Source organism: Carettochelys insculpta, chromosome 8 (genome assembly GCF_033958435.1).
Source record: "Carettochelys insculpta isolate YL-2023 chromosome 8, ASM3395843v1, whole genome shotgun sequence".
NCBI lineage: Eukaryota > Metazoa > Chordata > Testudines > Carettochelyidae > Carettochelys > Carettochelys insculpta.
In genome coordinates this window covers 4,621,822-4,649,303 of record NC_134144.1, presented here as the reverse complement: position 1 = coordinate 4,649,303, position 27,482 = coordinate 4,621,822, and the positions used below count along the sequence as shown (strand labels likewise).

Sequence of the window (27,482 nt, the reverse complement as noted above, 5' to 3'; positions counted from 1 at the left end):
CTCCAGGCCGCTAGGGTATGGTTGGATGACAAAGGCCTGGCAGTGGAGCCCACCTTCCTTTTCTCACAGCTTGGGCGCGCTCTGCTGGGAGAGAGTCCTTACTTTGACTGGGACTCCAGTGGAACTGTTGCACGTCAGTTATGATGGCAATAACGCCTTAGACCTGAAATAGTTGCATCGCCTTGGACATTGCTTTGGGTTAGGTGTAGGCATATGATGATTTTTAAGGGCAAGCACCCACTATAACACTTGTTCACTCACCAGGAAATCACAGAACCGTAGAATACTAGAACTGGAAGGGACTTTGAGAGGTCACCGAGTCCAGTCCCCTGCCCTTGTGGCAGGACCAGGCACTGTCTAGACCATCCTTGATAGGTGTCTGTCTAACTTGCTCTTAAATATCTCCAGTGATGGACATTCCACAACCACCCTCTGCAATTTATTCCAGTGTTTAACCACTCTGACAGTTAGGAAGTTTTCCTAAGGTCTTGCCTAAACCTCCCTTGCTGCAATTTAAGCCCATTGCTCCTTATCCTATCCTCAGAGGCCAAAGAGAACAATTTTCTCCCTCTCTTGTTACACTCTTTTAGATACTTGTAAGCCGCTATCATGTCCCCGTCCAGCCTCCTCTTTTCTAAACTGAACAAGCTCAGTTCTTTCAAATAAGATCCTGCCTTTGATTTTTCTTAGTCTGTGGCTTTACTTCTCTGAAGCAAAGAAACCGAGCTAGGAAGAGTAGCAGGGCAACCCAGCCATGCACAGCACCCAGGAGAGTAAACACTGTGCATTCCTTTTCCTGAACAGGAAGAAAAATGTGTGCCTTATGGGCATTCAGTAATTCATCACAAAGTGTGTAAGTTTCCTATAGGTCTAGCATTTCTCTTGAAACAGACAGGACTGGAGTCTCTGGTTTATTGCAAGGAAGTCAGGGAACTATATTGATTTACAGCAGATGAGGTCTGACTCATCATTCAAAACCAGCATGGTAATCATGAAAAGAGCATGAAACTGTCCCATTGTGTGCAATTAACGTCTCAGGTACTGCTTCATTTGTGCGTTTCAGATGCGTGAAGGTGCTTTTGTTTTTTGTTCAGCTGTCTGACTTCCAAATTTTGTTACAAAACCTTGTTATTCTTTTCATTAATGATCTCAAAGTTAGGAGTCTGAGTTAACTGAATTGGCAAAAACAGCAGCAAAGTCATTTTTAAAGCTGACTTTGTTTAATAGTCAGCTCTTCTGTCATTTTAATGCCTCGTATCCTTTTGGGGAAAGAGAAATATTTACTTGCTACATTTTATACTTGGATGATATTTGTCAGTTAAGTACTAATACTGCGCTGTGATATTCAAGATTGGAAGCAACTGTTAAATCACAAACTTACCACTCGTAAACCTGCATATCTGCTGTCATACTAAGGGATATACTCTTTCAGCAGATTTGCCATGCAGGTCAGATGAAAAAAAGAGATAAAAGGTATTACATCCTAGCTACAACATAGAAAGTTATTCTTGGGATCCTTCCATGTTCATACTCTGGGGTCCTCTCCACATACATTATTCCAGAAACAGGACTGGAAACTTGCAGGATTCCTGTAGTTACTTATTCTGCCAGGCAGAAAAATTAATAGACTTGAACTTGGAGTGAGGTTTCCACTCCTGCCTTCGGTGCCTCTGAAAGGTGAAGTGAGGAGAAGAGCTGTCCCGGGCTGACTGTCAGGCGGGGATGGCTAAAATTAAGAAAGGAAATATCAGTTGAAGAACAGTTGATCATTGGATGCTGGTCCTGACTGTGTGGCCTCTGACAGTCTGCACAGGTAAAGAAGGAACCATCCAAGTCCTTGAGAGAGGTCTGACCTTACAAACTCCTGATACACAGAGACCATGGCTTAGCTCTTGGCCTGTGTGCTAGACGCTGAACAGCCAGAATAGCACAAAAAGACCTTAAAATCTCCTTCTGCGGAGACCTGGGATTCCCTCCTGCCCACAGGCTTGTCATTCCGGAATACCTTTTCCCCTTGTGCTGTAAAACAACCCGGCAGGGTGAAATCACAGACTGGCCTTGGGCAGGTTTTAGGAGCAGGCAGTCACGGGCTACGTCTACACGTGAAGCCAACATCAAAATAGGCTATTTCGATGAATAACGTCTACACATCCTCCAGGGCTGGCAACGTCGATGTTGAACATCGACGTTGCGCAGCACCACATCGAAATAGGCGCTGCGAGGGAACATCTACATGCCACAGTAGCACACATCGAAATAAGGGTGCCAGGCACAGCTGCAGACAGGGTCACAGGGCAGACTCAACAGCCAGCCGCTCCCTTAAAGGGCCCCTCCCAGACACACTTGCACTAAACAGCACAAGATACACAGAGCCGACAACGAGTTGCAGACCCTGTGCATGCAGCATGAATCCCCCGCTGCAGCAGCAGCAGCCAGAAGCCCTGGGCTAAAGGCTGCTGCCCACGGTGACCATAGAGCCCCGCACGGGCTGGAGAGACAGCAACTCTCAACCCCCCAGCTGATGGCTGCCATGGAGGACCCCACAATTTCGACATTGCGGGACGCAGATTGTCTACACGGTCCCTACTTCGACGTTGAACGTCGAAGTAGGGCGCTATTCCAATCCCCTCATGAGGTTAGCGACTTCGACGTCTCGCCGCCTAACGTCGAAGTTAACTTCGAAATAGCGCCCGACGCGTGTAGCCGCGACGGGTGCTATTTCGAAGTTAGTGCCGCTACTTCGAAGTAGCGTGCACGTGTAGACACAGCCACATAGTGTCAAAAGGAACTTTACACATCGCTGCTACTGAGAAGGGAGAAAGGGGGGCCCAGGTAGAACTGGGGGTTCAGCAAATGAAATTAATGGGCAGCAGGTTTAAAACAGAAAAGAGGAAGTTTTTCTTCACGCAGCACATGGTGGGCCTGTGGAACTCCTCGCCAGAGGATGTCATGAAGAGCAGGACTTTAACAGGGTTCAAAAAAGAACTAGATACATTCCTGGAGGTTAGGTCCATCAGTGGCTATCGGAAAGGTGTCCCTGGCCTCTGTTGTCAGAGGCTGGAAATGGATGACAGGGGAGGGATCGCTCAATGATTACTTGTTCTGTTATCTCCTCTGGGGCAGCTGGCTTTGGTGACTGTCGGGAGAGAGGATACTGTGCTAGAGGGACCTTTGGTCCAACCCAGTATGCCCGTTCTTACTTTCTCATGTACCCCTTCCCCTCTTGGGCCTGTTAGAGAGGCACTAGCGACTGCGCCATCTGGGCTGGGGGAAGAAAGGCATAGCAGGGAGCAGGGCCCTCCTTATGTAATGAGTCCTTGGACCCTGCACAACCCCATGAATGATGGGCAGCTGCTCCATGGCGGAGCACTGTGCTCAGGCCCTGTGGTGAGCAGGCCCAGAGGAGCAGCACAAGCTAAGCCCACGGGGATTGGCTCAGAGGAGGCTCGCTCGCCCCCTCCAGGCCTCTGTCCCCCAGCTCAGTTTCAAGCTGGGACTGCAAAGGGAGTCCCAGTGGTTCTGGCTGGGGCAGAGGAGGAGGCAGAGCTTCAGAGGTGGTGTAGGCAGCAGAGTGCCCTGTTAGCTGAGCGGCGCCTGGGCAGCCACCCAGGAGGGAGTCAGGTGCCACCCAGCTGATTGCAGCGCACCCACAGCTGGCAGCATGTTTCTACTGGTGGTGCACCTCCCTCAGTGCATATAACAACATTTATTCAGCCCCATACACTTGCTCCCACTGGGTCCGCACCCTATGTACTGTCTATGCCAGGAGTCAGCAACCCCTGGCGCGGGTGCCAAGAATGGCACACAAGCCGATTTTCGTCAGCATCCCAGGCAAGAGCTCAGCTCTACCCCTCCGTCCCCATGCATTCCCGATAATTTTCCTTCCATGTGCGGAATAATTTTGTTACATGCACCTAGGCCCATGCAGTTGTGAACCACCACTAGAAACACAGGCTGCCAGCTTTGGCACTCTGCTAATCAGCTGGGAGGCACTTGAATTTCTCCTGGGTGGCTGCCCAAGTGCTCGTCTTAAAGGGACCACTGGTTGGGTGTGGTGGGAGTCATGGCTCTGCCTCATCACATTGCTACCCTAGTGCGTGGGGAAGGAGAGTAGGAATTTGTGGCTGTGTAGGGCAGGAGTAAACTACTATTGCATGGAGCATGGAGGACATGCAAGACTGTGGCTTGCCTGGCACAGAACAGCCATGCACTGCTCCCTTGCTTGTGGCGTGATCTACCCCTTTATGTAGGAGTATGTTCTGACCACTGGGCCATCAGCCTTCTTCTATGTAGCGCCGTCAGTTTTCCACTATTTGTGGTATCTTCTACTCACTGGAAAATGTTATGGTTGTTAACATCTGCCGATGCCAGCGCTGAATGTTTCACCACAACTGAGACGAGAACATGTCCCATTGATGGCATCTTTTCGGTCACAGACCTCTAGCAGGAGCCAGCGGAAGTTCCCAGTAAAACTTTGGCATCAAGGGGGGGGGGCTTATGGGATTTACTAACAGCAGGAGGAGGCGGATCATAAATGCCTTAATCTGTCAGCCATTCCCTTGACAGCGAGGTGGGGGAGAAGCACCAGCGAGAGCTCTGGCATGAGAATGCCATTTGAACTGATCCCCTCTCTGCTCCCATTTAGGGCACAACTTCAGTGCTTTGAAAAACGAGAGACACCGACGCCATGAGGAAACACCGACATTTGCCGCTAGCGGCCATCTTTTGCCTCGTGCTCTCAAGCTGCTGCATGGTTGAGGCTCAGCAGGCAGCAGGTAAGCCTCCAACCTCCTTGGAGGGGTCCTTATTTGCAACATGGTGGTGGTATTTCGTCTTGTGTCCCTGGCTGGTTTTCAAAGGTGCACGAGGGAAATATGTTGTGACCTGCCCATGTTTGTTGACTGAGAGTTAATCTGAGCATAGTAAGCGCACCTCGCAAATCAGTCCGGTGGAGTGCCAAGGCAGAGGCTTGAGTGATCCTAAGCACGGAGAGAAAAAAATGTCTGAGTTGGATGGTGCTCGGTGTGAGATGAGGTCATTGCAAATGGAGCGTTTGCATCTCCTGGGTCCCCACCCTATGTATTGTCTATGCCAGGGGTCAGCAACCCCTGGCATGGGTGCCAAGAGTGGCATGTGAGCTGTTTTTCATCAGCACGCCAGGCACGAGCTCGGCTCCAGCCCTCCTCCTGCATGCAGCTGAGAGCTTGCTCAATGCCATGCTGCCTGCCAATAACAATGCTACAACCACCACCGAAACAGCAAAGCTCTGCATCTTCATTTATTTATGAATGAAGCTGTTGTAAGTAGGACTAACAGTAGGACTGTTAGTGACTTTAAAAAGTATCACTGGCACTGTACAAAGGGGTCAAAAGGTTAAATTTTCGCATTCCACCTCGGAAAGGTTGCTGGCCCCTGGACTGTGCTTCTTGGCAGAGGTCGTTTGCATCCCCTATGTGACGGAACGCTTGTGGGGTTAAAGACAATGTTGCAATGAATTGAATGCTGATTTTCAGCTATTCCCACTGATGAGCGCTGTCTGCTTTGCCGCACAGAAAGCTGCTTTAGTTTTCTGAAGGGATTTAACAACCTTGTTTGGATTACAATTAACTTATTAGGAGTTTGCTGGGAGTACAAAGCACCTGAAAATCAGTATGCAGAGCCCCATCCTTAGTCCTTAATAGTGCAGAGAAGTCAAGGGGACTCCTTCTCCAAGCAAGCAAGGGGACAGCGTTTGGGTCATATAGCATAAATTACTTGTAAGCAGTACTCATGTATATTAACATTACTCTATCCAGGAGATTGCCTGGTGCTAACAGTCCAGGTTCTAAGAATACGTTAGTGGAACTTTGATCCTTTAAAAACACCAGGGGTGGAAAGGTGTCTTGGGGCCCCAGTCCAGCAAAGCACTGAAGCCTGTGTAGGTTTTTAAGATCATGAGTAATCTTTTTTACCTCAATGGCCCAGCTCTTCCAAGGTAGTTGGGTGCCAACTTCCCAATGGGAGTCGGGCACTTAAATACCTTGGAGGATCTGGGACAGTGCAACTAATGAAATTCTTTGGCACCAGTGGATCGGAGTCTAATGCCGCAAACCCAAAGTGAGGGGAGGGGAGGGGAGGGGAGGAGTCACACCATGTTCAAACAGTCCCTCGGTGAGAGAGTTATGTCGGAGACACCGTGATGCTCTTGCTGTGCAGAAAGAGCATCACCTGTGGAATGGGGCACGCTGCTGCCCACGCTACATGTCATCATTTCTCATCCTGTTGTTCTGGGAGTGCAAGGTCTGTGTCTAGCCTTTGTGCAGGTGGTGGAGAAGATGTCTCTTTGCCTCTTTTCCTCCCCTGGTGCCCCTGCGCAGGGCTATGCACAGTCTAGCTTCGAATGATCCTTTTGGCCCAGGTTATAGGGGGACTATGGGCTTTGTTTGATAATGCAAAATAGGCCGTGCATCATGGAGTTGTTCAGCTGACCTGTAGAAAATCCTAAACCCATCTGTTTTTTTAAAGATGTCAAAATCGGTGCTGCTGCTGATATAATATTTCTAGTGGATTCCTCTTGGAGCATTGGAAAGGAACATTTCCAACTTGTTCGAGAGTTTCTGTATGATGTTGTAAAATCCTTAGCTGTGGGAGGAAATGATTTCCGTTTTGCCCTGATCCAGTTCAGCGGAAACCCACACACAGAGTTCCAGTTGAATACGTATCTCTCTACCCACGATGTCCTGTCCCATATTTCGAACATGACTTATCTGGGGGGAGGCAACAAGACTGGAGAAGGATTAGAGTACCTAATTCAGAACCTTCTCACTAAAGATGCTGGAAGCAGAGCGAGTGATGGCATCCCTCAGATTTTTATAGTGTTAATGGACGGACAATCCCAGGATGATGTCGCTCTGCCATCATCTGTCTTTAACTCTGCTGACGTAAACGTGTTTGCAGTTGGAGTGCAGGATGCAGAGGAAGGGGAGTTACAGGAAGTAGCGAGTGAACCCTTCGATACGCACCTTTTCAACCTAGAGAATTTTACTTCTCTCCACGCCATAGTAGGAGACTTAGTGGCAAGTGTCTGTACATCTATGACTCCAGAAATTCCTGGAGCAAAAGGAGAGATTAAAGACGTCACAGGTAATGGCAGACTGCTGTGCTGAGACATTGCCATACTGATCCTTGAGATAAGTATGGTAATTGCTGGTATTGCACTGTTTGTAGGGGAAGAGGGAGATGGACGGTCAAAGGGTTAAAAACAAAGGTTTCTAAGCAAATTGTACAGTAAAGGTGATTACTGTTTGCAAAACCCTGCCAGGTTATGAAATCCAGCTTTGTCTAGGTCTGTATGTCTGACCCTTTAAGCAATATGGAAAAAAAAAAAGTCAATCTTTCTAATGCAGGCCGTGATCCTGTGATATAATCCATGGGAGCACAAGCGTCAACCTGCTTGCATGGAGCTGCTCATAAGACTCGGGCACCCTCATCCCACACTCAGGGCTTGTCTACAATACTTTCTTTTTTTTTTTGTGGTTTGGCTTGGGGTTTCTTTATGGGGAAAAAGAAGGTTTCCCCAAACCCCCTCCCTACCCAAAAAAACAAAACCAAAAACCAAACGAAAAACCCTTACGTCCACACTTCAAAGCTCATTACTCTGGAATAAGAAGGCATTTAACTCAAAATAGCATATCCACTAAAACGAATGACTTTCACCCCTCTCCCTTTCAATTTTGCAATTGACGCAGTGTATACTAAATAGAGGTAAATATGACCTACTTGGCCTTCAAAGAGGCAGCTGATCATTGGACTTATTTTGAAATTGGTCTCTCTAGTGTGACCGCTCAAATTCAAAATGCTTTTTTCAGAAATAACTTATTTCACTGTTAAAACTTTGAAATAAGTTATTTCTGAAAGCCACCCCTCTCCCCTGCAGTGTAGACATAGCCTCAGTGCTTGGGCTAACTCTTGCTTGATCAAGAAGTGTAGGGCTCTTCTGTAGGAAAGTTGTATTCTGCATGGATGGGGTTAGTGATGCAAATGACTGCAGAAATCCCACCGGGAGTTCCGGCTGTGCATTCATGAACCAACAGCGTTGTGGGGTGTTTTGTAAGAACTTTAAGGAGCTTCATGTATGTCCCATAAAATCCACTCTTTGATATCAATTTATATAAATGCTAAAGGAGGGGCACGTCCTGTCAGCTGCCAGACTAGAAGACAATCCCGCTTCATCAGCTCCCTTGCTGCCACTGACTCACAGGGCATTGTGAAATAAAAGCCAGCAGCAATAGCCCCAGCCATAGAAAGAATGCCCCATAAGACCCTGATCCAGAACTCATTGAGATCAGTGGGGAGAATGTCACCTATCTCAGTGGGACCACAAACTAGTCGTGTGTCCATCAACTATATCTAGAGGAAGACGTGTGGGAAATGCAATGGGCCACACTTCTGTGACTCAGACCCCATCGAAACCCATGGGAGCTATTCCAGAGACTCCAGGCTGGGATCTGGCCAGTAGTGAAGTTGTCTGGGAAGATGCTGTGGATTCTATAAACCTGGAAGCACTGATCACTATAAGGAGCTTCAGAGAAGTCATGTTTGCACTCTCAGGAAGATACAGCTTTAAAAACCTCTGGCTAGTCTTCCTGCTTGTCTCTTGGGCACAGGTGGAGCAAATACAGCTCCTTCCTCGTGTTGGCTCCCTGCTTGGTAATAATTGTGGCAAGACCTGGCTCCAGGAATGTCCACTTCCTATCCCTGCTGTAGAATAGTGCAGTGGTTCGCCACCTTTTCAGTAACACGTTGCACTTCAATGAGACAATTCCATGGCACACCCACTTTTTCAGCCGAATTAATTGCACATAAACATTGCCTCTCCCTGCCACCCTGTTGGAGCCGGGACACAGCATTTAAACTGCATCCCAGTTTCAACAGCCGCCCACCTTCCTTCCTTTCTTCCCTTCTCTCCACAGCAGAGGGGTGAGGGCGGGCTCCCCACCAGTCCATTCAGGGCAGGAAGCAGTATTTCATCTGCCTCTTGCTCCAGACGGGTTCCTGCAGGGTCGGCATTTCTCCTCACAATGGCTCTGCCAAGAGCTGTCTTGGGGGTGGAAATTGACCAACCTTGTGCCAGCTGGGACTCAGGCAGCCTTGCTGGCACAGGGTCATCAAATTCCCCCTGTGGTGGCTCTTCCAACAGCTGCAGCAAGGGGAAATTGACAAAATCTCATGACACATTTGGAGAATTCTCACGGCACACCAGTGCATACTGACACACTGGTTGAAAACGACTGGAATAGTGGGAATTTTTCTTCTCTGCTCAAAGAAAGCAGGAGAGTTGGCAATCCCCTTTGCATTGCGGCAGGACGGCACGAGAACTATTGTGATAGAAGGAAATGTCACTTTGGGCCCCACTGATTTCTAGGGTACTGCCCTGGATGCAAGAGTCCGCAGAACAGGGCCCAGTGAATAAGACAATTTTGCCCATTTATGCGATGATCAAATCCCAAGAGGACTGTATGTTCTGCATAACAAGGCCTAGTGATCAAACCTTTGTTTTTATCCCCGAGACTCCATCTAAATGACAGTAGCATTTGGTAATGTAAGACAACAGTGGCATACAAGATATAACATTAATCCACTCATTTTGTCTTGTCTAATTAACCCCTCATTTCAGTCCCATCAGTTGACATCCATCATTGCATGATACTCTGCATAAAAATGCGTGAGCACAGGCCTATTGTTTTGCTAAGTATTTGATGGGGCAAACAGACAGGTCATTTGCAATCCAAGGGGAAATCAAACCTTTCATCCACCAGTGATCTAAATTTTCTCTGTGATAATATATTTTTTCTCAATATATAAAATAATTGTGATATTGAGTGTACTGATTTCACTCTATGGAGTGTTCATAATTTTTACCCCTAAAGGCCTCATACAACTCCTATGGAAGACAGTTAGCATTTTCCCATTGGCTTATTGTGTGGAAGATTGGACCCTCTATGAAACAACTTGAACCAGCGTAATGTACATAATTCCTTATTGGCTTATATTTTTAGAGAAGAAAATATTGTGAAGCCCAAAATCCATGTTTATATCTGTGAAGGAGTATTTCTAAGGCTACCGTCATTCAAGAATAATTTTGGCGAGTGTTATTTTTCTATAAATAAAAATGAAAGGTTACATTAGTATTTAACTGCATTTTGTCCATGGGTGAGTTACACAACCTTTATAAGAATTGTAATAAAAATAATGCTGCAGTGAATGATCAGCGTTGGATGATATTGTGAGCTCTGCTAGACGTAGTCCAAGCAGATCTTCTAAGATGACTTTATGGCGTCATTCATTCAACTGGTGATAGACTTTCATTTTATCTTGTGATACCATGCAGCCCCTTTTCCAGCCAAAAAATGCCATGAGCATTATAATCCATGAACCACATGTTCAAGAGGAAAAGCAGATGTTGTATTTGCACTCTAGAAAACAGAAAGATGTCAAACTTCGACAGTCCCAGAACTGACTCAATAGGAATGTCAGCCTTGATTTTGCCCTGGTGCCAACATTAAATCTTAGCTGTCCATCTAATCTGACACTCTTTGCTTAATAGTGTAACAAGCATGCTTTCATTTGTTCTCCATCACTGGCTTGTTCCATCAGTGTGTATGTATGTACAAGGTTTTTACAGTGATGACAAATTATCCAACATTTGCCTCCCTTATGTTGTTGTTTCCTCCTATACAGGAGCTACTTATGCTGTGGTGATGATCACAGTCCAAAGGATGGTCAATCAGTTAAATACCGCTATTAAGAAGAGACCCAGGACACATGAAAGAGTCATGATCAAAGCCATGTATTGGTCTAGATAGTGTCTCTGATCTTTTAGTTGTTGTGGGGGCTGAGTACACCACAGTCTGAGATGATCACCTAAATTGAAAGTTAAGGACTTTCCTCCCTTTTGACTACATCTCTGAGCCCCTAGTAGTTGCTAACCACAGCTAAGTTCTTTATATGGTATTGTTTATGGGGACTAAAATAGCTCATGGATTGGGTAATGGACAAGAATAGCCCTTTACCGTATTGTATGAATCACATATCTGCATTGTGTGATGGTATTTCACAAAATTGGCTCCTAGCAAATACCAGAGATAAAATGACAACCTCATCCAACTTAATGGGAGTTTTGTGTCAATAGGTCTGGGATTTTGCCATAGGAGCTTTAAAGCTCAGAGTCAGAGAAGATTTCCAATATCCACTTGTCAATTATTTATTAGTGACCTGAGGATTAACGAGTTGTATCCCGAAAACACCTGAGTCCTCTTTGGGGTATGGTGTACTGCCCCCATTGACACGAATAAGTGTAAAGAGGGAAAACTAGATTGTTTAGGAAATTCTTAGTCTGCTTTGGTAAGTCCTGGTGAGATGGATGTCCTAATTCTGACATTTCATTTGATGTACATATTCACATTGTCTTTTTGGCCATCCAGGGCTCGGTTACAAGTGTGGTTGGATAATTATGTCATGACTGGTTTCATCAGCCTGTTTTAACATGATTCTGCATTATTTGATTGAATATCCAGCAGTCATGCAAAAATACAGAACCAGATACCTGCATTTGTAATCAACGCAGGTTCTGTGTTTATGCAAAACCACAAATATAAGCAAATTTATTGGTAGCCTTCATCTGCAGAGTAATTGCACCTGTAATGACAAACCTGTCCCACTAATATTGCATATGGATTAGACAATTGAGAATAAAGTTCTAAAATGAATCAAACAGTCAGTTGAACAGAATATTTAGTTATACTTTTACAAACGTGTTTAGATAACAGCCACTCAGTGTGAAATATATAGATATATATATTCAGCCTACATTTAATCATACAAAAGAGCTCATTTTCAAAAAGAGGCTGAAACTTTCATATATGAAGAACTATACCAGCTATATATAGCTGTACAGCACAGCAGCTACATTTTTCCTGAAAGTCCTATTGCAAATTGGTTTGGAAAAAATGCAATGAGATAAATTCAGGGGAGGTTAACTGTGATTACAAATTATTTCTGCTGAATGTGCAAATGTGTGTTTATGTATAAATCTGTTTATTTTTTGGGTCTCCTAACACCTATAAATATTCAGACAAGAAATTATCTAGATTTCACAAAATTCTATGATCTAGAGTTTTTTCCCCATATTGTTCTGGTATTTAACTGTAAAAATGAATTTAGATTATTTCAAAATAAAATATAGTATTGTCTTCTAAAACAGATATTTGGTTTATTAAGTCATATTCAATCAGAATGCAGAACGGAGAGGCAAATTTCACTGTCCTCAATACACGTCTATTTTGTTTCCTCATTTTCGTGTTTCTTACTGTTTTCCAAAGAAACATGTCAGAACACTGTACAACTGCATGTAATCACTTGTTTTAATGCTTTCACCTTTTGCATTTCTTTTTTTAAAGCGCAAGAATCTGCTGACCTTATTTTCCTTATTGACGGATCAAACAACATCGGAAGTGTCAATTTCCCAGCCATACGTGATTTCCTTGTAAATTTCATTGAAAGACTCTCAGTTGGAGCTCAGCAGATACACATTGGGGTGGTGCAGTATAGCGATCAACCCAGAACTGAGTTCTCTTTGAACCGCTACTCTACAAAAGCTGATGTTTTGAAGGCAGTGAAGGCACTTAGTTTCCTCAGTGGTGAGGAAGCTAACACTGGTACAGCCCTCGAATTTGTGGTGGAGAACCACTTCACCAGGGCAGGAGGCAGCAGAATAGAGGAAGGCGTGCCTCAGATTTTAGTGGTGATAAGTGGTGGAGAGTCTAGTGATGATGTCAGAGAGGGTGTGTTAGCCGTGAAGCAAGCTAGTATTTTTGCATTTAGCATTGGGGTCCTCAGTGCTGAGCGTGCAGAACTTCAGCAGATTGCTACTGATGGAAGCTTCACATTAACTGCCCTGGATATTCGTAACCTTGATGACCTTCAGGAACTCTTACTGCCAAACATTGTTGGAGTGGCCCAAAGACTCATTTTGTTAAATGCCCCAACCATTGTTACAGAAGGTATGTATGCCTTTATGGAATGTTGTATTTCGTTGAATGAATGGCCTCTTGCATGTTGAAAACCCATCTCTGGTATGTTCTCTGAGAAAGAAAGAAGACAACAATATTGAGGAAATGCATCACCGCAGCAAATAACATTTTGACCTGATGCTTTCACAAGAGGCGTTTCAAACAACATAAGCAGCGTGTAAATCTCTCCGAAGACAAATTATTTGTCAGTCTCTGAAGAATGCTTGTGTCATGCAAACTTTCATCATGTGTTGCTGTAAAACTTTAAAAGATGACTTAAGTGTGACCTTTGGTCAGGGAAGCTAAAATGCAGATAAGGAATATACAGTATTATAGATGATGGCTGCAGATTAGGATTGATTCTTAGTAGTAAACTGAGAAGTAACTGCAGGTTGAACCTCTGTTGTCTGACACTCTTGGGACCTGACTGGTGCCGGCCAAGAGAATTCGTCAGACCATGAGAGGTCAATATTGTCTGGCAGCATTACCAACACTTCCATTGCTTATTGGGCTCTTAGAAGAAGTTTAGGAGTAAATTACAGCCAAATAACAGCACAGAACACTAAGACCCAAGACTGGTGGTTGGAAACAAACTTTATGGGACCACACGAAACTTGGCCACACCCATGATAAGTGGTCTTCTAGCTAACTAAATTCATACCAGATTATGGAGGTTGCTGAATGAGAGAGTTCTAGATTAGAGAGGTTCAACCTGTAAAAGGGATGTTTTCAACTACTATTATGGTCAAAGAATGTTCTGATCCAGTTTGGTTGAGGAGGAAGCTAGCTGGAATTTCCCGCTCTCTTCAGGAAAATGCTGATTTTCCTTCAATAAATAACCAAGAAGCCCTCCCCCTTTTTTTTCATTCAGCAATTGACAGCAGATATATTTCATCTGAGACCCGAATTTTCTTTTTTTCTTTTCTTCTCGTTTCTGGTTTTCTGAGAAGAAAATTTAAAATTTCAAAGGGAAGCAAAAAATGTTCTGCAAATATTGTCATTTAGCCAAAAACATACCTTTCCACTGATAAAGTTTGATGGCAAATGTCACTCTGCCCTAGTAAAACAAAGCAAGCAGTCTTGTCGAACCTTAAAGATTAACAATATTATTCACTAGGTGATGAGCTATTGTGGCCCAGACCCACTTCTTCAGATCCGGAGAATTACTGAGAGAAGTAGAACTAAGAGGAAGAAAACCCTGAGGAATCAGCTAAATAGAGGGGGAAGGAAGGAGTAGGGGAGAGAAAAATAACCTCTGCAAGTGTCTCTGCGAGACATCTGGCAGTGGCACTGAAAAGAGTTCCAGGCCGCTCTGAATTGTCACAGCAGTGGTACTGCACATGGCTCTGAGGAAAGGTGCCTTAGACCCCGCCTCTTCTGCCCTTGGCTCCTCCCCTTCCAGGGTGCAGAACCAGGCCCCCTTCCAATCATGCTCTGGGGCCTGCAGCAGCTGTTGGTAGCACTGAGCGGCACATAGTTGTTATCTGTACAGGGATGAGGAAGAAGGCTGCATTAGACAGTACAATTACAGTGACTTGTTTTTAACCAGCCCTCAATTATTTTTAGAGAAAATCCCTCTCCTACTGACATAATACATCTTTGAATACAGTAGCTGAGTTGTTTTGCCACTTTATGTGGAGATATTGAAAGCAGAATACTTAAGTGTCACTTCTCAGTTTAATGGCAATGAGGGTTTAAAGTAATAAACCAACCTCTCTATTGCTCAGCAGCATTAACAGGGTCATTGTAAGAAAATGCATAAGTAGATCCAGTAACATCTCCCTGAAATGAAGCATCTGTGCTGGAGTTAATTTTTAACACATGAAGTTTATGGAACACGCAGCTAATTAGAATCCCTAGGTTACTGTCATTTGATAATCGCTTTAATTAAGATAAATTCTGGAATCAGCGGTTATCATAATAGACATGAGCTGCCAAATTTTTAAAGGCCCCTGTCATGAGTGAGCCTTCCAAAATGTTCATGCCTGCATTCAGCTGCCTCTCCTCCTGGAGTAGATAAAGATCTCCATTTGAGCATTTCATTACCGTAATGGTGTACATTAGTCACCCTTTCTGAATCCAAAGGCCTGTATGGACGATGGTATATTTTGTGTGGTTCATCCCACTGAGTAGGCATTTGAAAACTTCATTCCAATATGTTTCAGTCCATTATATTCTGAAATACAATATTTCACTGGAGCTGCATGGATGTAACCCAGAGCAGATCTTACCACCATCCATCCATTAATGCGTCCATGTAATTTGTTCTGAACAGGATTGTGTAGCAAATCATCAGGCCTGCTTTCCAAATTTAATTAGGGGCATTTGCTTCTGTGCAACTAAAAATGTCGATTCTCAAGCCTGTTAAAGTGAGGCCCACAGGGTCCAACTGACAGCTGAGCTGTGCCTGGGACTTGCAGCTTATAGGGTCTGAGTTTAAAACTTTTTTTTCAGTTCTTCGATAGTTGTATGGGAAGGACTTTTTGGGAAACGTGCTACTCAGAGATGGATTAGACTCCGCATTCGAGTTCTCACAAGGCCACAGGGGTTGTCAGTTGTTCTCCTTCTATTTATAGCATAATTTGTTTGAAGAAGGAATCACAACTTGTTTGAAGAAGGCATCACAACAGTATTGGTCTGAAACATTATGGAAAATGTCTAAGATATGGATGCGTGTGTATATAGATACCTGGACAGAGAGGCTGGAATTTTCAAATGTGCCTATGGGATTTAGGCACACAAATCCAATGGGAGTTGGGTACCTTATTCCCATTTGTGCATTTGATATTTTGCCCAGAATGTATAGCTTGTACATTACACAGATTAGTGCAAGCTGTAAGAACTCTTTCATGTAAACACTGTGAAGTACTGAAGCCCAGTTTCCCATAGGTTGTTAGGCTCCTACCTCCCAGTAAAATCAACGCAACTTGAGGGAACCCCATTGAAATCAGGGCGAGTGTTTCCATTGGCTTCAGAAGGCTCCGGGTCAGATCTGAGAGATGAGGGTAAGGCCCCCTCCTGCCCTAAATAATCTGGAAGAAATGGTTTTGTCTCAACCTCGCCCATTGCAAGGGGCAAGCTGGAAATGCCCAGATAATTAGCAGCATATGTTTCTGTTGAGGGTGCACATCTGCACCAGTCATGGTGCAGAGAATAAAATTTATTCTGCCCATAGATGAAAAAAGTTAGAGGGATCACTGGTCTGGGCCCAGGTTAGCTGCAATCCCTGCTTCATGATGGAAAGCAGTGAATAACTTGGTCATGGCAATCACATTGATTAACAGAGATTTGTGCCATATTGGTCACTTTTTGTACCTGCCAAACTCTTTGGCTGTTTCCCATAGACAGCTCCATAAAGTTAAAAAATAGCCTAGGTCCTCCATGTATGGGTATCTAGCTGTACACAAGCCCAGAGGGTACTTTTTTTGGCATCTTTCTGGAGGACACAAATCAGTGTTTTAACAAGCCTTCTTATGAAGTTGGCATCCTTCCTACATCCAGCTTTCTGGCCTCAGGCCATTCTAATAGGAAATTGATGAGAAGCACGACCGCCTGCTGGGGGAACACATTTTGGAAGGGTATGGATACGAACCAGGGTTCTGGAAAGTGGGGAAGTTACACCACTAATGAATACTATGCGATTAGCTTAACGTTGGCAGCTTATGTTAGTAACACCCCTTTTCAACTGGGATGCTCAGGCAGTGAGAACTACATTATGATCTATATTATACACTGGGACAGATGGAGTAAGAACTCCCGCGTCCCCCTATATGAGCTACTTGGACCTTGAGTCCAGGACCAGAGGAATGTAGTTATTCCCCATCGAGGAGTAGGTGGATGGGCTGTGGGCAGAGTTTTGGCTTTAACCTTTAACAAAGTATGAGTCGTGCAGTCCTTATTCAAGCAAAACTCTTGAAGGAATCTTTCCAGCCAGTAGGGATTTTGCCTGAGAAAGGAAATAAGATCAAACACTAGGCTTCTATTCCACGCCAGGGAATCACTAATGGACTATCAGTCTGCCATTTCCTCCCACTACACTAATAGCATAGGCTATTACTTCTGTGCTCCCACTACTTCGTGGTGCTGGACTGCAACATAGTCTGAAACCATTGGCCAAACCTCTGGCACATGCTGCCACAGACAGAACCCCTGCCACCTGTGCGGTAATGCGCACATGGAGTACTGAATCCCAGTAGCAGCCTGTCCATCAGTGCATCAACTCCATTGCTTCCTGGGCTTTCTGACCACACCAATGGCCCTGACTAAGGATTTTGTCCTGTCAGAGCATCATGATCCTAAGAGCATTTTAAGGAGGCACACTGCTTTCCACCAGCCAGCCTCATCACAGACTGCATTGCAGCACTGTGCTTTCCTTACACCCTTCTTTCTCAGGCTTGGTCTACACTAGGCAGGTAAGTCGATTGCAGATACACAATTCTACCTATGGCAATTGTGTGGCTAGAATTGGTTTACCTGCAATCGACTTACCTGGCTGTCCACATAGAGGGAGGCTGATAGAGTTTCTCCAACTGACCTCCCTTACACCTCATGATATTGAGGAGTACAGGGGATGACAGCCAACCTCAGATAGTTCAATTTCATGCATCTCTACCAGACATGCAAAACTGAACTCCGGAAGATTGACCCTGACCAAGTCAGTCTTCTTCCCAAAAGTATAGCCAAATCCTCAGTTAGCCCAAAACATGCAACACAAATCAGGTAAGCTTTTTCAAAAGGGATTCATGATTTTGAATACCATTTTTTGGGTGCCCAACTTGAAATCTTGTAGTGGGGTCTGGCTTTCAGCCCTTTTTTGGAAAATCCAGCCCTCCTAAAGCATCCGAAGTTGGAACCCGAAATTAAGGCTCTCAAAACAACTAGCTACTTTTGAGTATCTTGCCTGCTGTGAGCAAAAAAAACCCAAAAACCCAAACCTGAAAAAAAATTCCTCTGCTGCTCTTATATAATTGTTTTTCACTGCCCCCCAGAAAAGCCAGGAATTTGTAAAAAGAAGTAAGTGCCAGTTAAATCTGAACATGCAACTCATCAAATGACCCTCTCTCCACCCTGTAATTGTTGAGTCTTCCATTACTGCTTCTAGGGTAATGTCAAAAGCTAAACCAAGATTGTGCAATATTAACAGGCACAAGGGATGCAATTCATATTTATTTACGATAGTGCCTGCGTATCATATTTTGTTATGACTACTAAACATATTGATATTTATTTCACATATTTCTCATTTTCTGTGTTAAATATAATGGCATTTTGATTCCACAGGTTGAACCTCTAGTCCGGCATCTTCAGAAGCTGACCAATGCTGAGCCAGAGAATTTTCTGGACCATGGGAGGTCAACATAGTCTAGCAGCATTACTAACACTTTCACTGTTTATTGGGCTCTTACAAAACATTTAGGGGTAAATTAAGTCACTGCACAGATCACTGAGCGCCAGGACTGGTGGCTGGAAACAAACTTTATGGGACCGTGGGAAACTTGGCCACACCGTGATAAGTGGTCATCTGGCTATCCAAAATCATGCCAGACCATGGATGTTGCTGGATGAGAGCATGCTGGACTAGAGATGCTCAACATGTAGTAAGGCACAACTGTTTTTTTTCTAATTACCAGCTCTTCAGGCTCATGTAGAGACTTGAAAATCCAGTTGTGTTCCTTCTACTTTTTAAATCAACACCCCTAAATAGATTTGGCAACTTAAACTTTTATCAACTATTTTTTATGAGATTTGAGCCAAAATAAAAACCCGCTGACTCTTCCACAGATAGGTTGAGTGAAGAACTATAATAACTTGCTTTTGTTAGCTAAGGAAACAGATAAGGCACGAAGACATGCAGGGAACAGGTAAGTGGAATGAGTAAGAACTTAATTGCATTTGTGTGCATACCCATTTTGAGGCACCCGAAAGATGTAAATTAGCATGCCTCCATAGAAATTAATAGGAATACACAAGTTTATGACAACTGATGTTCTAGCCCACTGACGCTTATGAAGGTTTTTCATTCATATGGTTTTTCTGCACTCCAATATCCTATGACATTTTCAATTTTATCATGTCTAGCCTTGGTATGTTATATAATTTTGCACTATTTAGAAAGAGACATTGTTATAATAAATCATACTGTAACAGAATACAGTGCAACCCCCCATTAGAAAAAGGGGCAATGTTCTGACAGGAAGCACTTTTAAAGAGAAAGAAATGAAGTTCAGGACATAAAACCAAAGTGCCCATAAGAGGCATGTAAAGCAATGGTAAAACTTACTTCGGGCAAACCAGAAGTCATCTATCTAGCCCATTCAATTGTTGATGTTGCGTTGATAAGCACTGTTGATTGAGCACTTCCACTGACAACATATATTTATATTGTTATTTTCAGTTGTTGAAGTGAACAAGAAGGACATAGTCTTCCTGCTAGATGGCACAACTGCATTGGGAGCTACCCAGTTTAATGCAATCCGTGATTTCGTTGTCAGAATCATCCAAAGGCTGGAAATTGGACCAGACCTTATCCAAGTAGCTGTGGCACAATACACGGATACTGTAAAACCAGAGTTCTATTTCAGGACCAATCAGAATAAAAAAGATGTCGCCAATGCCGTGAGGAAATTGAGGTTGATGGGCGGTACGACACTCAATACTGGTATGGCACTGGACTATGTTAGGAAAAACTTCTTCACCAGTTCTGCAGGGTACAGGAGTGAAGAAGGTGTTCTGCCCATGGTGGTACTTATTGCTGGTGGTAAGTCTGCAGATGATGTTGCCCAGCCAGCAGCAGAGATGAAAAGAAATGGAATTGTGGTTCTCACCCTTGGGTCCGGAAATGCAGATCAGTCAGAACTTGCAGCGATTGCTCAGGAACCAAACTTTGCATTCATTTCATCTGACTTCCGTGCCCCAGGTCTACAAGCCATTCTCCCTCAAGTGCTGACACCAATAAAAACGCTCTCTGGAGTCATAGTTCCAGAAATTCCACAAGGTAACCTTAATTGTTTATCAAAGGAGATTCAGCTGAGATAGTTTTCAGTTCTTATTTTATACCTAGGGAAGATGAGTGGTGATTTAGTTCAATTATATTTTGCCTCCTTTCTATTTGCAAATGTTCATGAGCATATTGTTGCATTTTTAATGCATGTGTGACTTGAGATTTTTCATTAATATTTTTGTATAGCTACCCTTCCTCATACTTGTCAGAAATATTTAGAATCTAAACTTCACAATTTGTGCTATTCTTATTAATTACTTAATCACATGATATTGTTTCTGATATCTGATTAGAGGATTTATTTAACTAACCACCAGAGAACAAATTTTGAATTACACAATCAAATATACAATTTGAAATTTACTTTCCATGGAGATTTGATCATGCAGTGTGTGAAATTAAAGCTTGGCCATTCATACTTTCAGAGAAAATGAACCTGAAAAGTTTGTGAACATTTCTGAGTTTTAATTCAAATTTGCAAACACTCTCATTAGTTAAGCATGTCTAAAACTAAGTAGAGCATAAGAAAAGCATGGAATTGTACCCATTTAGAGCGTGAGCCCATTGAAATCAGTTGTTTCTTTACTTTGACTTTTGTAGGTTTTGGATTAGACTCTTATACAGTAACCTGAGCAATGTCCTCTAAAGCAATTTTCCATGTATTTTAATATATGGTTTACTTGCCCAAAGATTTTGTACTACAGTTTGCCTCAGGACTTTTCATCCAGTGGAGGAGTCTGAGGTTTGATTCTTGTAATAAAATACAAAAGGGTCATGATCTAAACTCACAATTAAGTCCCATGTCAGAAAAATATTAGACAAACAAGGCCTCCTTCAGTTCCCATTAAAGTCACTAGAGAAATTTCCATTGCCTTAAGTGGAATTGGATCAGGTCTGTATCACTTTCTAGTTTCACCAAGTTACTAAAATGATAACCCAGATGCAGGGAAACTATATGGTTTTAGGAATCCTTTAAAAATGCAATGACTGCTCCGTATGGAGAGATGACATTTTGAAAAACAGTTTGGCTGCACTGGTCCTTAATTAAGATGACTATCACAGAAAAAGAAGCTATCATTTAACAGCTTTTTACCAAATGTGTTTCCTGCTAATATGGATTCGCATGGCTACATGTCAACCCTGACATTTTTATTTCTGAATGCTAAGTAAAAATGTCCTTAAACTTTTTGCTCTTTATGACTTATAAATGTCACTTCTCTCTCTGTCCCTCTTTCTCTGTCATACACACAGACATAAAGAAACACTTCATGCAAGTAAATGTTCCCTTCCAACAACCCATTACAGGTGTTATTGCTCAGTATGTTACTCCAGTAGACTTTCTGAGGATATTAGCTCTCTTCAGCAGCATTATTCTGAAATAATCCATTCTGGAATTGCTATTCCGAAATAGCTTATTTTGAAATAACACAGCTACACACAAGAACACATTTCAAAATAACACCCAGCTATTTCAAAATAGCCTGTTCGGACACATAGTGCCTATTTGAACACCATTATGGTTTATTCTGAATAACGCTATTCCATATCTTCATAGGGCCTGTTTCAAAATAGGTGTTATTCCTCCTGCAATGAGCTTTACAAAATTTGAAATAATGTGCCCTCAATTTTGAATTTATTTTGAAATAGTGGGTACATAGTATAGATACTTGCAAAATTATTGCGAACTAACAGCTGTTATTTAGAAATAACCTTACTGGGTAGACATAGCCTTCACTGCCTTGAATGGTGACTGCATATGAGAACAGAGATGGGTGATTCAATCCGTATAGTTTGGCAGAAATAATTTCATTCCAAAGGGGCCCGTTCTACCCAGGTGATTTTTAATGCTGTCTTACTAGGACCCTATGGAAAAACCATGAGTTGGGAGAAATTAATATTTAAAGTCTAATGTTCCCATTTCAAGATGTCAAACATCATCCTTGACTTAAGAACCTTTAAAATAGAGGAACACTCCTAAGTACATGCCTATATATATGTGCAGAATTGATAGCCATGTGATAAAGTGGAGAGGCGTGCAGTATACTGCTATATATATTGCAATTTATCTCAGACATTGGACCATGGCTCCAGCCAGCTTGGTCCAACTCCCAGACACATCCACTAACATCACAAACCCCTCAGCAACTTCAAACACAAGACACATTTTTAAAAATCAAACTACAAGGGAAAAGTTGACACCGGCATCCCCTTAAAAGTGGAATTTCTTTCCCCACTCCCAGCTGATCCCAGCTAGAAGCCCAGGTTCAGCCTGGAAGCAACAGCAGCTTTTCAGTACATAGGAAGGTTCTGATATCACAGAACCTTTAAGGAGCAGAGGTGGGAATTGGAGAAGGGAGATTCCCAGGGTGATGTCCCAGCTCTACGGAGGTCATTAAGAGCTTTGCCATTGACTTCAGTTGGAACAATGTTTGACCCTAAGCTTCCCAATGGGATTTAGCAGTATCTTTCAGCCCTTTAAAGTTGGGGCATTTTGGCCTCGATCCTGCAGTTCACTGCCCATCTCCAGAGCCAAAAGGCCACAGTGCTGGTGTAGGGGGAGATCTTTAGCAGGACTTTGCTGGCTTTGTGGCTCTGATACCACCATCTTCTGTGCTGGAAGGGCCCAGGGGTGGGGCAGATGTTCTGCATCATCCTTAAAAGAGGTCAGAATAAGGACCTAAGTAAGAAGTGCCAAATCAGGCAGTACGTCCCCAAAGTTCCTCTCAGTCATTGACAACAAAATGCAAACGACGTATTCGGCAGCTAGGAAGGGTGGAGACACATAAGCACCTTGTGTAGTCATCCCAACACAGCCATGAGCGACACCTACTTAAAAAAAGAAACATATCAGTAAAATCTATTTTAGGTGGCCACATAAAGTACCAGCTAAAACTGGTTGCTGAAGACAGGTGATTTTCTTCTGCAAGTGCAGTCCAATTGTACCGCAGGGGTCATTTCTATTCTACTCTACTGTACTCTACTCTCTGGGTAAATCTCTACAAGAGTCCATGTGGCTAGTTCAGATTAGAGCAAAAGCTGTCTCACTAGGCTTTGAAGCAGTCACTTGAATTGGGAGATTGTCTCATAAGGATGGTCTCTGGTGCTGGTTTCACTGTATTTGACCATGATTCAGATCACAGTGTATCTTACCTACTACAGAGCCTTCTGCAAAGTGCTAATAAATTTTTACTTAAATATTCTCTCCCAGCAGAGTGAATGGAGGCTAACTCCAGAATTTCAGGTTCTTATTTGGTGTGAATTACTGCTTCTCTACTGAAGCTAATTTAATCAGTTTATACCAGCCGAGGTTCTCACCCAGAGTAATGACATTTTCACATTTTTCACATTTCACATTTTCTATGCAGCAGAGGAGGACTGGGCTCCATTTCTAAATATGAGCCATTCAAATACTGTTTGTGGCCCAAGTTGAACCCCAAACCTCCAACAGCTTCATGCAGTGTTCTTGCCATTACTGTCTTGGAAATGCTCTCTTCCTTTCTTTCTCTCTCTCCTGCTCCCCTCTTCTCTCTAACGAGGTATACATGTGTGTGCGGTGCAGACTGTATGCACACATGACAAATACTGGTATGTTTTCTATAATGTCTCATATTATTTTCTGTGCTCCACTGCAGTTCAAAGCAAAAGGGATATCATCTTTCTTTTGGATGGATCACTCAACGTTGGAAATGCCAACTTCCCATTTGTACGCGACTTTGTTGTGGGCCTAGTTAACAGCCTTGATGTTGGATATGACAAAGTACGAGTTGGCCTAGTACAGTTTAGTGACACTCCTACCACCGAATTCTATTTAAACTCATTCCCAACCAAGGCAGATATCATTGCTCGCCTGAGGCAGTTGCTCCCTAGAGGGGGGTCGGTGCTGAATACTGGCTCTGCACTAGACTTTGTCCTTACGAATCACTTCACTGAAGCTGGAGGGAGCAGAATAGATGAACAAGTTCCACAGGTGCTCGTCCTGCTTGTAGCAGGACAATCTGCTGATGCAGTCGCAGAAGCTTCCAATGCGCTAGCACGGGCCAGAGTGCTAACGTTTTGTGTTGGAGTTAGGAATGCAGATAAGACAGAACTTCAGCAGATGGCATTTAACCCGAGCATGGTATATTTTATGGATGATTTCAGTTCCCTGGCAGCTTTACCACAGGAGTTAATAAGTCCTTTAACAACCTATGTTAGTGGAGGTGTGGAAGAAGTTCCACTTACCCCAACAGGTAATATCTACCTTTCTTCATGTTGACTGTATTAAGTTGGTTTTGTTTCTTTTGATTGTTTTCTTTAAATGTTGCACAGCTTCTTCCTTCTGCAAAGCTCTGACCCAGCAAAGCATTGAGCCTAAGCTTAATTTTATGTGGGTAGATCCAATGACTCACTGAAGTGAGCTCTAACACGCTCCTCATTCTGCAGCTGCTTAAGTGCCTTGCTGACTCAGCACTGAAATGGAGATCAGAATGGGACCATGACCATCATACCAAATGTTCTGCCCAGTAGTTCCTGCAGCCTTTGTATCCTGACTTCTTGGGATGCATTAGCGATGGTGACTGGTATTTGTATGGTCCAGCTCACATGTGGGGAGCAAAAAATGAAATGGAGAGATGAATATGGTGCAGAACAGCACAAAAGCAAACCCCAAACAAAATGGCGACAGTCAAACCTCAGTTGAAACCACACTGAAATCAGTGGGCTGGTACAGGTGTAGAAAAGGGCAGAATTTATTCCTGATAATGAGTTGAAAGTTTAAGAAAGTCTCTGACTTTAGCTCCAAAAATATGTATCAGGTTTAAAGTTAACCTGAGATCTAGAAATATTTTTCTCTGAGATTTTTTATTGTGGCTCCATCCAGAAGAGCATAAGAACATAATAAATGGCCCGACTGGGTCAGACCGAAGGTCCATCTAGCCCAGTATCCTGTCTTCCGACAGTGGCCAGTACCAGGTGCCCCAGAGGGAGCTAACAGAACAGGGAGTCATTGACTGATTCCCCCTCCTGTCATCCATTTCCAGCCTCTGACAGAAGGAGCTAGTAAAAAGATTAAGATTTTTCAGTCTGGAAATGAGAAAACTAAGGGGAATTTGACAAACAGATAACTTTGCTTTGGGAAGTCAATGAAATTGAAAGGTGACCAAAGTGAAATGGGTTGTGTCCCTTTTTATTTAGCTACTTTAGTTAATGAAAACCACTCAATCATTTTAAATATGAAAATCCAGGTCCTTGTAAGAAAAGAGTCCATGATGAACCATACAAAGAAAAAAAGATTTTAACAGCTTGTTTCCTTTCCTCTCCATTAGCTCTAGGCCGTAAGCAAGATATCTTATTCATGATTGATGGCTCTGCCAACCTATTGGGGCAGTTTCCTCTTGTCCGGGACTTTGTGCACAGAATCATTTCTGGCCTCAATGTGAAGCCGGACGCTGTCCGTGTCGCTGTGGCTCAGTACAGTGACAACGTCCAAGTGGAATTCACCTTTGATGAAATCCGCAGCAAACAGGAAATACTGCAGAAAGTGAAACGAATGAAGATAAAGACTGGAAAACAACTGAACATAGGGGCTGCACTGGATTACGCACTGAGGAATCTGTTTGTGAGGAGTGCTGGAAGCAGGATTGAAGAAGGTGTTCCTCAGTTCTTGGTTCTGCTTTCTGCTGGGAGATCCACTGACAACGTGGAGCAACCAGCAGAGGCTCTGAAACAAATTGGTGTAATCACTTTCATTATCGCAACCAGGAATGCCGATCCCAGAGAACTTGAGAGAATTGTTTATGGGCCACAGTTCATTCTGCAGGCTGAGTCCCTTCCTAATATCGGTGACATACAATCAAACATAGTGAGCCTGTTGACAACTATAGAAATTGAACCACCAGGTATGGAAAGCCACCATTTCTTTTGTTTTTATAATTTTGGAACATAGATCAAATTTATTTCAGAAGACTGAAAATATGTTGCAAAAATAGTAGAAATTAGAACAACATATGAAACAATTGTTCCAATGCACACTGAAGCTGGTGGAAAAAATCTACCAGTGATGTCAGGGTAGTTCAGGCCCAATATGACTGAAGTTTAAAATAGTTACGTAGCAAGTGGAGTTCTATGTTTTTCTGGTTTTCCTTCATTCAGGCCCTGATCCAGGAAAGTATTTCAAAGGAGCCTAGATCCATCGGTGGATATTAGCCAGGATTGGGAGGAATGATGTCGCTAACCTGTGTTTGTCACAGGCTGGAAATAGATGACAGGACAGGGATCACTTGATGATTACCTGTTAGGTTCACTCCCTCTGGGGCATCTGGCATTGGCCACTGTCGGAAGACAGGATACTGGGCTAGATGGACCAATGGCTAGATGGACCTACCATTCTTATGCTTTAGGCACAAACTTTCTCACTGAATTAAAAATCTTACGGTTCATGATTTGTATTCTGAAGTGTAATCTAAACATGAACCACTGTTATAGTTTGTGCCCAGGTGTCAAGGAGTAATTTAAATGCAGTTGCAATTGGAGGAAATTCCAACACTGTGACTGGAATAAAAGATAACAAAGGGTAACAATCGAATTACAAAGATCATAAAGAGCACGGTATCCTACAGATATCTGTGAGTACATGGGCTTCCTTTTGTGGATTGCCCTTGCTTTGCCTCCTACCAGCAGATGGAAGCAGGGAAAATGCAAAGTACTTCACCTCATACCTCCATAAAAGCTGTGTCTACACGTGCACGCTACTTCGAAGTAGCGGCACTAACTTCGAAATAGCGCCCGTCGCGGCTACATGCGTCGGGCTCTATTTTGAAGTTAACTTCGACGTTAGGCGGTGAGACGTCGAAGTCGCTAACCTCATGAGGGGATCGGAATAGCGCCCTACTTCGACGTTCAACGTCGAAGTAGGGACCGTGTAGACGATCCGCGTCCCGCAACGTCGAAATTGCCGGGTCCTCCATGGCGGCCATCAGCTGGGGGGTTGAGAGATGCTCTCTCTCCAGCCCCTGTGGGGCTCTATGGTCACCGTGGGCAGCAGCCCTTAGCCCAGGGCTTCTGGCTGCTGCTGCCGCAGCTGGGAATCCATGCTGCATGCACAGGGTCTGCAACCAGTTGTCGGCTCTGTGGATCTTGTGTTGTTTAGTGCAACTGTGTCTGGGAGGGGCCCTTTAAGGGAGCGGCTTGCTGTTGAGTCCGCCCTGTGACCCTGTCTGCAGCTGTGCCTGGCACCCTTATTTCGATGTGTGCTACTTTGGCGTGTAGACGTACCCTCACAGCGCCTATTTCGATGTGGTGCCGCGCAACGTCGAAGTTGAACATCGACGTTGCCAGCCCTGGAGGACGTGTAGACGTTATTCATCGAAATAGACAATTTCGATGTTGGCTTCACGTGTAGATGTAGCCAAAGGGTCCTAGCCTGATAAACCTTACATGCTTGTTGACAGGCAGTG

The 27,482-nt window shown here is 43.7% G+C and overlaps 1 protein-coding gene across 5 annotated transcripts in view; it reads left to right on the top strand.

Annotated features, from left to right (window-relative positions):
* The window catches only part of COL6A3 (collagen type VI alpha 3 chain), a 113,670-nt gene that overhangs the window by 18,726 nt on the left and 67,462 nt on the right, over window positions 1–27,482 (top strand). For 3 of the 5 annotated variants that reach the window (XM_075001909.1, XM_075001908.1, XM_075001907.1), the window contains exons 2-7: window positions 4,646–4,775; window positions 6,505–7,122; window positions 12,438–13,040; window positions 19,444–20,043; window positions 23,682–24,278; window positions 25,353–25,925. In XM_075001909.1, the coding sequence (XP_074858010.1) occupies window positions 4,688–4,775; window positions 6,505–7,122; window positions 12,438–13,040; window positions 19,444–20,043; window positions 23,682–24,278; window positions 25,353–25,925 (3,079 nt within the window). In that variant the 5' untranslated portion in view covers window positions 4,646–4,687. The remainder of the gene's footprint in view (window positions 1–4,645; window positions 4,776–6,504; window positions 7,123–12,437; window positions 13,041–19,443; window positions 20,044–23,681; window positions 24,279–25,352; window positions 25,926–27,482) is intronic. The other 2 variants (XM_075001910.1, XM_075001911.1) reach the window with 2 other exon arrangements.